Source organism: Triplophysa rosa, linkage group LG25 (genome assembly GCF_024868665.1).
Source record: "Triplophysa rosa linkage group LG25, Trosa_1v2, whole genome shotgun sequence".
NCBI lineage: Eukaryota > Metazoa > Chordata > Actinopteri > Cypriniformes > Nemacheilidae > Triplophysa > Triplophysa rosa.
In genome coordinates, this window is record NC_079914.1 from 6,115,709 (window position 1) to 6,127,371 (window position 11,663).

Here is an 11,663-nt window from a genome sequence, read left to right on the forward strand (position 1 = left end):
TAATTTGTTGTTTGTACACGATTCCATCTATCATTGAGTGTCTCATTAGAGCAGGTCAGTGATGTAAGCATCTTAAGCATTGCTCTTACAACTGTTCGCTCAGTTAAAGTGTGTATCTACCGCTCGCCTGTCAAACAGACGCCCTTCTCCTCCACATCATGTCATGAGACGAGTAAATAATTCAAAACCCTCGGCCGTATCAGATGTGGGCTTCTCGCTCTCCCTGTCTCTCTCTCAGCCTATAACAGCCACTAACAGACCTGTAAAGACCCATTACGGGCATCAAGAGAGTGTGTTGTCACACACAGCAACAGGGACCACAAAATAACTGCAGTGTAAAAACTTTCACTATCACAGGTATGTAAACCAAACTCCTATTCATTTCGGTGTTCCTCGGTAATGTAAGTTCTGTATCTTTAATGGTGTTTTTTCCCCGACAGAAACAAGATGTCTGGTGCTAACAGTGACCTTTTGCATAGTTCAACCCTGAGTGTTTATAACGTGAGTCTTGAATTACTCTCATTCAAGCTGTAATGGTATAAAGAGAATGCTTATAAATTATTCAGAATTATTACACAGCTTTTTATTATGGTTGATCGAATGTGATATTCAAAATAAACCCCATTAAGGTCATGCAAGACGCCATTGGGTTTTGGACATCGCGTTTGGGTTTATTTTGCAATAATGACATGACTTCCTTACTTAAAGTGACAGTTCACCACAAAATTCTGTTGTCAGTTAGCCACCCTCATTTCTTCAGTGAAACACAAAAGAAGATGTTTTGAGAAATGTTGCAGTGGTTTTGTGTTGATACAGTGGAAGTCAAGGGGGGCCAATGTTGTTTGGTTATCAGCAGTCTTCACATGATCTTCTTTTGTGTTCTGCAGAAGAAAGAAAGTCATACAGGTTTGAAATGACATGAGATGTCATTTTTGGGTGAACTACATCATAAATACTAACACTCTGGTGATGTTTTTGGGTTATTCAGAACCTCATGGATCAGTTTAATCCTGGTTTACAAAAGCTGGTTGTTTTGGGAAACCGCTACACCAAAGCATTTCAAGGTGAGAAAATGGGTGTTATGTTGTGTTTTCCACATATAGTCAGATCACAAAAGATGTATTAAAATGTGTATGTTGAAATAAAAAAGCCAACCCTGGTCAAGATGGACAATCTGGTCAAGATAGACAAAAAACACTAGCTTGTTTAAGCAGAGATACCCGCGTAAACCAAGTAAAACCAGCAAAGCACCTTATGCTGTTTATTTCTGTATGTTTTGCACTATTTCTGTCTCAGGTGTAAGCTATTGTTATGAATGTTTGTGTGTCTTAAAGCCCTGGCTCTGTCGAGTGAGGCCTACTTCAGTTTTCTTGCTAAGATGGGCGTGCAGGCGCTCAACACTTTATCATCCAAATCGCTTGGTAAGATTCAGACGTCTGTGTTTTGTGTCTCTAAACTGACAGATTGTGTGGCAAGATATCCTCCGAGTTGATATCTGTCTTTTCTGGCTTCTTTAGAGATTGTTTATCCCTCATGCAAGAGTTGTTTCTGGCAATAGTGTCCAGTGGCAGATGCTTCCTCACATTTACCATTAAACACCATTTGCCTCATTAAGTAATCGTCTCTCAGTCTGTCAAATGAATTTTTGCAATAGGGGTGACACAGTGATGTACATTGAGACCAAAGTTTGATAGCTTAAAAATGTATATATAACAGTGTATAAAAAATGGGCTGATGGTGATACAGTTTTGGTGATTCATTGACATGTTATTGCAATGTAATTATAATGTAATTACAGTAGCGGGCATTAGAAGCTGTTGAGCAGATAAGACAGGTGTGCGTGTGTGCCACGATAGAGTTACTATGTCAGCGTTGACATCTAAATTATAGATGCACGGTCTCGTTCTTTCTCCCTTCTAAGTTCACTGATTCACCCTATAGTACACTACACCACGATTACTATACACATATGAAAGTTGACAGTAAACGTGTATTAACAAATATCATGCTATTGTCAGTTTTTAGACATGATAACATGACAAAACTGTGGTGTTTGAAGATGTTGGTACTTTTTTTTACAGTATAACAAAAAGGCTACTATAGTTTGTTTATAGTTAATGTTTTGTTTTAAAGGATGTATTATGGTAATACCGTAATATTATTGTTATTATTATACTGTGATCCAAGTGCCTTGGAGTACCCTTGTAAAAGAATATGGTAATCATCTCTTACTATATTTCAAATCCACAGTGTGACTTTCTTTAAATGCACTAAAAATATCATCATTATTCATCAATAGGGATGTAACAAAATGAAAATCTCCCTGTACGATAATATCTCGGTACAGCGTCCACGGTACAGTGTTTATTGGATTGTTTATGTGCCATAAGAATCCTCTTTTCTTTATCCACTAGTCATAACTTTTGCTTGGAGGTATGAGTTATAGTATGAGATGGGTCAAATGACCTAAAAGTACCTTTTATAAAATAAAATATAATAATTGCCCTCACCTTGCCCAAGGTAACGTCTATTTTTTTTTTCTAACATTCTTAGGCCCGGAAGACCTGTTGTTTCATACAGTCATGTGACCACGATAATATTGAGACAATTTTGCTATTGCGATAACACGATATCGATCATATTTGTGAAGGACTGACAATGGTAATAAACCACTGTATTTAGTAAAAGATAAATAAGTTATAATAGATGACAAATTATGTACTAACAATGTATTCATGCTGAAGCGGTAATATTCTTATTTTATGTAAATTAACAATGCAGGCAATAATACTATTCATAATTTTCTATTATGAATTATAATTTTAGTCATAATTTCATAATATCATTATTAATGAATAGGGATGTAACAACATAACATCCTGCTGTTGATCACAGCTGGGCCTTCTTTAACAAAAGCCACTCTTCCATTTCTTCACATATTAAATATGTATTCATTCTGAATTATTGAATGAATGTACTTGTTTGCGGCCAGGTGACGTGCTGATTCAGATATCAGAGACCCAGCGGAAGCTGACGGCTGAGGTGGAGGGTGTGGTGAGTTCACATCTTGTCATAGCATCTTTATGTTCCAACATCTTCATATTGACACCTGTTGGCATTGTCTCAACAGGACTGTTTTTAAAACCAACTTAAATGTGTTTAGACAGAATGTTTAGACAATGTTGCTTTTTCTATATCATTATTTTTTATCATTACAGAAAACATTTTTACATGATAACTTAATAAAGCTGATTTCAACAGTGTACATTGTAATAGGTGCTATAGAAATTGAATTGAATAAAACCGTTTTTGTATAAATGTAAATGTTTTTTGTTCCAGTTTTGTTGGTTTCATGTGGAGGTTCTGCAGGCCATGGACAAGAATGTGAAGCTGGATGAGGAGTACATTGAGGTTGGTCTGGAACCGTGCGGGTTTCATGTTTTGCGTATATATAATAAATCTTACGATAGAATGACAAGACACATGAAAACTTTGATAAAAATCGTGGGTATCGCATAAAAAGTACTTTTTGAACGTTTCCTAAATACATGTACAAATATTACTGTTGTATTGCTTAAAAGTGAATGTAAACTTGTTTTCTTTGCCGAATTTGAGGTCTGTAAAAATACAGAGCATCTTTTCTTAACATTTCATTTTCTCCAAATGAATACAAATATAAACAATATTTTTGTTTGAAATTTGGGAGAAATATTATTATTAGTTCACACAATAAAACAAAAATAATCATTTTGCCCAAACACATATCTATAACAAGTCAATTCAGAAAAACTGAAAATGGTCTTTGAAATGGTCATTTAATTATTTTTTGTGGCTGTACAGTATATCCCAATTGTCCTCAGTAACACAGTGAACTATATATAATATATAGCTATATAACTACTATATATCATTACAACCAACTTGTGAGATTTAAACATCTTACTGGTCCTAAATAAATGAAAAGGCTCATAAATCGGTCAAATCATGTTTTTCTTTCAATCTAGTGTCATGCGCGGTTATGCGATGCTTAGGTTTAGGGGTAGAGCAAGGGTTATGAGATACAATTTAGCATTAGCCTGACATAAAATCAATAGAAAGTCTATGTAATGTCCCGACTAGTATAGTAAAATCAACTGTGTGTGTGTAGGGCAGCCGTAGAGTGTATGAACTGGAGGTGAGGAATCAGGCAGCGGCCCTGGAGAGACAGCTGAGACGTGGAGCGTTCAGAGACACACTGGTAAAACTACAACAGTTTACCTGAATGTGTTTATGTGTTCATGGTCTGATGTTTTATAATGTCAGTAATCTTACATGTTGTTGTATTCAGTGTTTTGTTTAGTGTTTCAATCAGCAGTAATGAACATCATCTTTGGCTGATACTGTATGACTATATATCCCAGAAGGCATTGTAACACGCACAATTCCAACATTGGAATTGTACATTTGATCTTATCTTAATTTTCTTCATTTAAAACGTAAATCGTAACTAAATTTTAACGGTGATGAATTTAAGGCTGCAATCTGTAGCTAACTTTTGCATCTGTCGCCATAATCGCCGGTTACAAATTATATAAATAAATAATAATTGATTATTATAAACATACATTTGAGAATCTGCCTAAGGTAGGAGGACAATTGTAGAACTGTGTTTTTATGTAGTTGCTCAATAACTATTTATCTTCATTTTTAACAAAAAGAGGCAAAATAGGTTTCAATAAAAAATAAGTCATTTATCAAATTAAAATGAACAATTTTACTTCAAAGTTTCTTTTCTAACAACATATTTTGACACTACCTATTGTTTTTCAATATTACGTTTTTCATATTGGTTTTAGAAAAATAAAGCCGTGAATGAAATGATTGTACTGTACTGTACTGTACTGTACTGTAAAACAACGTTTTGCCCATAAGGAGCATTTCCAGGTTCTGTTAGGATGCTCCCTATGTAGAAAGCATCAAACAGCTCACTAGGGTTTGGAACGGAGCCTGTGTGGAACTGTGCGTATGTGTGTGTATGCAGGAGGGTAGCGAGTACATGCAATACCTGAGACAGAGCCAGCATGAAATTCTCAAAGAGGAAGAAAGAAGGTATCGTTTCCTGGCTGAGAAACACTGCGGACTCACGCAGTCGCTACTGTTTCTTATCAACAAGGTACATCTGCTTTCTAGAGAAGTTCATTAGTAGTGCTCAGTCAGACATGTGGACCTTCTTTCAGTACCTTCCCAACCTTATCGGTCCACTGAATGAGCACACCTGTATGTCCTGTGTGTCGACAGACGGGGGTATCTCTCCAGCAGAGAGCCGAGGGGTGGAAAGAGAAAGTCAGCGAGACCAGGAGTTCCAGACCGCGAACGCCCACTCCGTCAGATCAAGAGGCTCAGGTGACAAAGGCATGATGGGAATGTGGTGTACTGGTGTAACTTATCATTTATCCGCCTCGAAAAATACTTACGAATACTAAATAATCCTTATTGCTCTTACAAGAACAGTTCACCCAAAAATAAAAATTCTGTCTTCATTTACTCACCCTCATGCTGTTCCAAATCTGTATACATTTATTTGTTCTGTTAAACACAAAAGAAGATATTTTGAAGAATGTAGGAAAGACAACAGTTCCGGGCAGGGGTTAAATTGGGCCAGGGCCGTCCGTGGCAGAGCCCCGGCGCATAGGCAGACCGTTACTCTGCTCCCCACATGTGTGCGGCTCTTCTAGTGTTATGGAGCGGCACTCCGTCGTGCCCCAGTATAAATCTCAAGTTTAAGTAACAATTTACCTTTTTTTGTCAGTGTATACACTTACATTGATAATCGCGGAAACACTGATCTATATGCAACATTGTAACTTAACCCAAGTCGCAAATTGTGCATTAACCGCGTGCACACAGAAATCATTCCCTGCGTTCCATTCCGAAGTGATCATTCCTATGCCCTACTCTCTTCGAAGAGTAAAGCTCTTGATGTGAAAGCTCTGAATGGAAAAACGCAATTGTCCGTTTAAAATTCCCTTGGCAAAAGGAGCAATAAATACAACGCCATTTTATCTTTATTTCGACTAAGTGACGTTTGTATGCCGACAAGGGCCCTTCGGAGGTAGATATATTCCGTTGGGAACGCACCGCGTGTCTGCGCGCGCTTGCGTTTCCATTCTGCTTCGCCCAGCCGCTCACTGCCTATTTGCGAGTTGTAGACATGATGCGCGGTGACGCTTCTCTTCCGGTGCGCACTGTTGTTTTAACGTTTCAAGTCATAACGAGCTGTTTGTAAAGAAGAAAGTCTCGACTTCCAAATGATGTCATTTGAATCAAATTCAAGCATTAAACGTGGTTTGTTCATGGTGTGTGCGGCAGCAATGATGCGCAAGTTAATGGGTCATCTCAATCATTGTGAATGTTGTATGAAGTTTTGACAGAAAAGTACTAGAAATACACAGGTCATACATACAATTCTGTGGACATTAATAAATGAAGATATTTGATATTGACACGAGGAAAGATTTTATTCTTATCACATGAAGCTTTGTAAACTGCTGGCATCTAGAAAGAGTTTGATCACCATTTTATTGTTCATAGCAAATGGCTCTCTCAACTTATATTTTACAGTTTGTAAATTAATAAGATTATAATCTTTGTATACGCACCCCTTAAAATCCCCGGCACATAACAAATCCCAATTAAACCCCTGGTTCTTTTTTCCTACTATGGTAGTCAATGGTGGCCAAGAACTGTTCGGTTACAATCATTCTTCCAAATATCTTTCTCTGTGTTCATCAGAAGAAAGACATTTATACAGATTTGGAAGAACTCGAGGGTGAGTAAATGATGACAGAATTTTCATTTTTGGGTGAAGTGTCCCTTTAAAGTGAAAAGACATTCGCTGGATATTTAATGTGGAAAAAGTCCACATTTTATTAACTTGCTGAACTGATTTTATAATTTGCTTGTCTTAAAATAGCTGGGATCTGTAAGATTTAGGTTGCTTTTGATGTCTTGCAGTTAAAAAGTTCCCTGGGCTCTCTTCTTCAGACTGGAGATTGTGAAATGCAGCGTGAGCCGCTGGGCAGAGTGCCCTCTAGAGGTCTGGAGTCTTATCTTACGCCCTCATGTACACCCCAAACCCTTTGATTCATACTGCCGATAGCAACACCAAAATTTATAAAATGTTAAGAAACTGTCTAAACAAGCAAATACACTCCAGCAGCGATCCATTGACCTTCTTAGTTTGGCAACATTTGTAGGTCTTGTGAAGTCATAAATTCTTAGGAGAATGTTTCCTGTTGCTCGGGATGAAATCAAGTTTCATCTCCGGTGTTTTGTGTATTTCTCTTCACAGCCCCGTCTCCGATGCCCAGTCGGTCTCGCTCCAGCTCTGTGGGTGAGTCTTTGGGTCTGGGTGGTGGTCGCTCTATGAGGGCCATGGTACCTCATCTCCCCTCATCCAATCCAGTCCTGCTGCCGTTTTCCCGCGGTGACATGGTGACTGTACTCATACCAGAACCCCGGAACGGTTGGCTGTACGGACGTCACGAATCAAGCCTCCGGTGAGAGCCGCCAGTGTGGCTTACATGAGTAAATTGAACCTAGCTTTAGTTTAAGGTGTGCTTTACATTTACATTTACATTTATGCATTTGTCAGACGTTTTTACACAAAAATTATTTGTTCCCGTTTAGTCAAGGCTGGTTTCCTGCTGCTTACGTGGCTGGCGCTGACGATTTTTTACCCTTGGGTTCAAGGTGAATATGTATCCGTTCTTTTGTATTGACTTACATTATGGAAATATTTTAATGCTAATTTACTGATTTATTTTCAGTGGGCCGTCACACCGAAGCCACAGCATGAACAACCTCCTGGAGCCAACCAGCCAATCAGAAGCTTCAGACTTTCAAAGCTATAGCGACATCACAACCATGCGTCGAGCTTCGGCCGATCTGCGCCCGGTCTCTCCGCTCCCTGTCAATGAGGGCAAGATCATTCAAAAGACCTACAACGAGATCCCAGCCCCTGCCGTGCCACAACGCCGCGGATCAGCTGACATTCGGAGGGCGGAGTCTCATTTTGAGAGCAAAGTGGAGCATAAAAGTTATGAACTGCTGCTTCCAGCTCCGCCCCTTCCGAACTCCCCTCTGCCTATGCGAAAGGTGGAATCAAGCTCTGAGGTGAGACCTTGTCGTCTCAGTTATTGAATTAGAGATATTTATTAAGATTAGGTTTGTTCTCTTTTGTTTGTTTATATCAAATCTGTTTGTCTGCAGAGGGCAGCTGCCCATAGACAACAACAAGAGCACCCTCTTTTTCCCAGGTACTATCTTTTGATTAAAAAATGATCATTTTTACAATTTTAAAGTGTACATTTTAGTATTTCAATAGTTTATATTGCAACCTTTAAAGAACATGTCCACGTTATATTTCACCCCAGAATCCAAACAAAGAAGTAATGAAAGGCTTGCTCACAGAGTATTAAAGGGATAGTTCACCCCAAAATGAAACTTCTGTCATCATTTGCTCACCCTCTTGTCATTTCAAACCTTTATGACTTTATTTTTTCTGCAAAACACATAAGAACATATTTTTAATTAATTTGGTGACTGAACAGCACTTGCCCCCATTCACTTCTGTTGTATGGAAACAAAACCAATGCAAGTGAATGGGGTCCAGCTAACAACATTCTTCAAAATATCTTCTTTTGTGTTCTACGGAAGAAAGAAAGTCATACAGGTTTGAAATGACAAAGGGGTGAGTAAATGATGACAGAATTTTTATTTTTCGGTGAACTATCACTTTAAGCATATTTTTTTTATTTTTGGCACTTTTACTATTATCATTACATTTACAGTTAAGCACATTTTTAAGTTTTAAAAATCAGATTTTTATTACTATAATGAAAGAAGTATGATGTAATATTTAAATAATATATTTACGAAAAAGGTTCATATTTTATTGTACTATTTCTTCTACTAGAGGGTCAAATCCTTTCGCCACCGTGAAGCTCCGCCCCACAGTCACCAACGACAGATCAGCACCACGGATCCACTGACGGTTACCATGGCGATAAAACATCATCTGAACTCTGACTGGCTCAGAGTCTCTGTACTAAATGTCAAACTCTGTCTGTCAGGCAAGCAGTATACACTTTAAATTACTTTAGATTTTATCAATTAAAGTCACCTTAGATTTTACTAAATTTAAAAATCGATGTTCACATAATTTATTCGATATTTAGCTGACATTACTTTCCCAATAATCTTGATACATTGGTTTTTTTTCTGTTGAATTGAGTTACCTAATAATTTAAAGGGGTCATAACATAAGAAATTATTCTCTTTTCTTGATCTTTTGAAATAAAATTAAATAAAACTGTTTTAGGGATTAAATTTAGACATTAAAAATGTTCTCCCCCCATTTAAGAAAGACTATTTTTAAACCTAGAAAATGCAAACTCAATGTAATATTAGATAGTTGTGGATGATTTAGCAGCAAAATAAATGTAAAATAATTAATAATGTATTAATATTAGTGGTTTGATATGATTCTTTTTAAAATCACATTTTGTTAGACACATCGTTTGTTTCCATGTGTGCACGTGTATGGTCATTTGTGTATTTATATACAAACCCGATTCCAAAAAAGTTGGGACACTGTACAAATTGTGAATAAAAAAGGAATGCAATAATTTACGAATCTCATAAACTTATATTTTATTCACAATAGAATATAGATAACATATCAAATGTTGAAAGTGAGACATTTTGAAATGTCATGCCAAATATTGGCTCATTTTGGATTTCATGAGAGCTACACATTCCAAAAAAGTTGGGACAGGTAGCAATAAGAGGCCGGAAAAGTTAAATGTACATATAAGGAACAGCTGGAGGACCAATTTGCAACTTATTAGGTCAATTGGCAACATGATTGGGTATAAAAAGAGCCTCTCAGAGTGGCAGTGTCTCTCAGAAGTCAAGATGGGCAGCGGATCACCAATTCCCCCAATGCTGCGGCGAAAAATAGTGGAGCAATATCAGAAAGGAGTTTCTCAGAGAAAAATTGCAAAGAGTTTGAAGTTATCATCATCTACAGTGCATAATATCATCCAAAGATTCAGAGAATCTGGAACAATCTCTGTGCGTAAGGGTCAAGGCCGGAAAACCATACTGGATGCCCGTGATCTTCGGGCCCTTAGACGGCACTGCATCACATACAGGAATGCTACTGTAATGGAAATCACAACATGGGCTCAGGAATACTTCCAGAAAACATTGTCGGTGAACACAATCCACCGTGCCATTCGCCGTTGCCGGCTAAAACTCTATAGGTCAAAAAAGAAGCCATATCTAAACATGATCCAGAAGCGCAGGCGTTTTCTCTGGGCCAAGGCTCATTTAAAATGGACTGTGGCAAAGTGGAAAACTGTTCTGTGGTCAGACGAATCAAAATTTGAAGTTCTTTTTGGAAAACTGGGACGCCATGTCATCCGGACTAAAGAGGACAAGGACAACCCAAGTTGTTATCAGCGCTCAGTTCAGAAGCCTGCATCTCTGATGGTATGGGGTTGCATGAGTGCGTGTGGCATGGGCAGCTTACACATCTGGAAAGGCACCATCAATGCTGAAAGGTATATCCAAGTTCTAGAACAACATATGCTCCCATCCAGACGTCGTCTCTTTCAGGGAAGACCTTGCATTTTCCAACATGACAATGCCAGACCACATACTGCATCAATTACAACATCATGGCTGCGTAGAAGAAGGATCCGGGTACTGAAATGGCCAGCCTGCAGTCCAGATCTTTCACCCATAGAAAACATTTGGCGCATCATAAAGAGGAAGATGTGACAAAGAAGACCTAAGACAGTCGAGCAACTAGAAGCCTGTATTAGACAAGAATGGGACAACATTCCTATTCCTAAACTTGAGCAACTTGTCTCCTCAGTCCCCAGACGTTTGCAGACTGTTATAAAAAGAAGAGGGGATGCCACACAGTGGTAAACATGGCCTTGTTCCAACTTTTTTGAGATGTGTTGATGCCATGAAATTTAAAATCAACTTGTTTTTCCCTTAAAATGATACATTTTCTCAGTTTAAACATTTGATATGTCATCTATGTTGTGTTCTGAATAAAATATTGAAATTTGAAACTTCCACATCATTGCATTCTGTTTTTATTCACAATTTGTACAGTGTCCCAACTTTTTTGGAATCGGGTTTGTATATATATATATATAAAATCTGGTTTGTAGACTGTTTTTTAATAGGATCATGGCACAAATTTTACAAAAGCTTTGTGTTTTATGTGTTAAAAAATAATTTATTACAAGAGAAGAATTCATTAATGTCTGCAGTTTTGTTCTAGATATTTAATTATGTTTGTTTTTCCATTTTAGAAAATAATTGATGAAGTGTCTAATTTTCAAATCTTAAAAGTATTTCTATTTTAGGGCTAAAAGAAGCTAAAAAAAGGCAAAAAAGAATCCTTCGGCAGAAACTATAAGCCATTCATACAAACACTGTGCCGACTCAACCAATAGCTTGAGTTTGGGGTGGGGCTATCAAACAATGGCAAATGGGGGTGGGTGTGTTTAGAAAACGTGTTAAAATTTTTTTAAATAAATAAACATAAAATATAACATGTCGTACATTGAAGAAATCTTTTGAATAAATGGAAACTGCTG

The 11,663-nt window shown here is 37.6% G+C and overlaps 1 protein-coding gene across 1 annotated transcript; it reads left to right on the forward strand.

Moving 5' to 3' along the window:
- The first annotated feature begins 320 nt into the window (after positions 1–320).
- On the forward strand, positions 321–9,185 carry baiap2l2b (BAR/IMD domain containing adaptor protein 2 like 2b). The gene is made up of 15 exons (XM_057326156.1): positions 321–357; positions 441–501; positions 989–1,064; positions 1,335–1,421; positions 2,993–3,054; positions 3,340–3,411; positions 4,148–4,237; positions 5,021–5,152; positions 5,278–5,382; positions 6,994–7,075; positions 7,331–7,538; positions 7,669–7,731; positions 7,809–8,154; positions 8,251–8,297; positions 8,957–9,185. Exons 2-15 carry the CDS (start codon positions 448–450, stop codon positions 9,030–9,032), a joined length of 1,500 nt encoding a protein of 499 aa, XP_057182139.1. The 5' UTR covers positions 321–357; positions 441–447; the 3' UTR covers positions 9,033–9,185.
- The last annotated feature ends 2,478 nt before the right edge of the window (positions 9,186–11,663 follow it).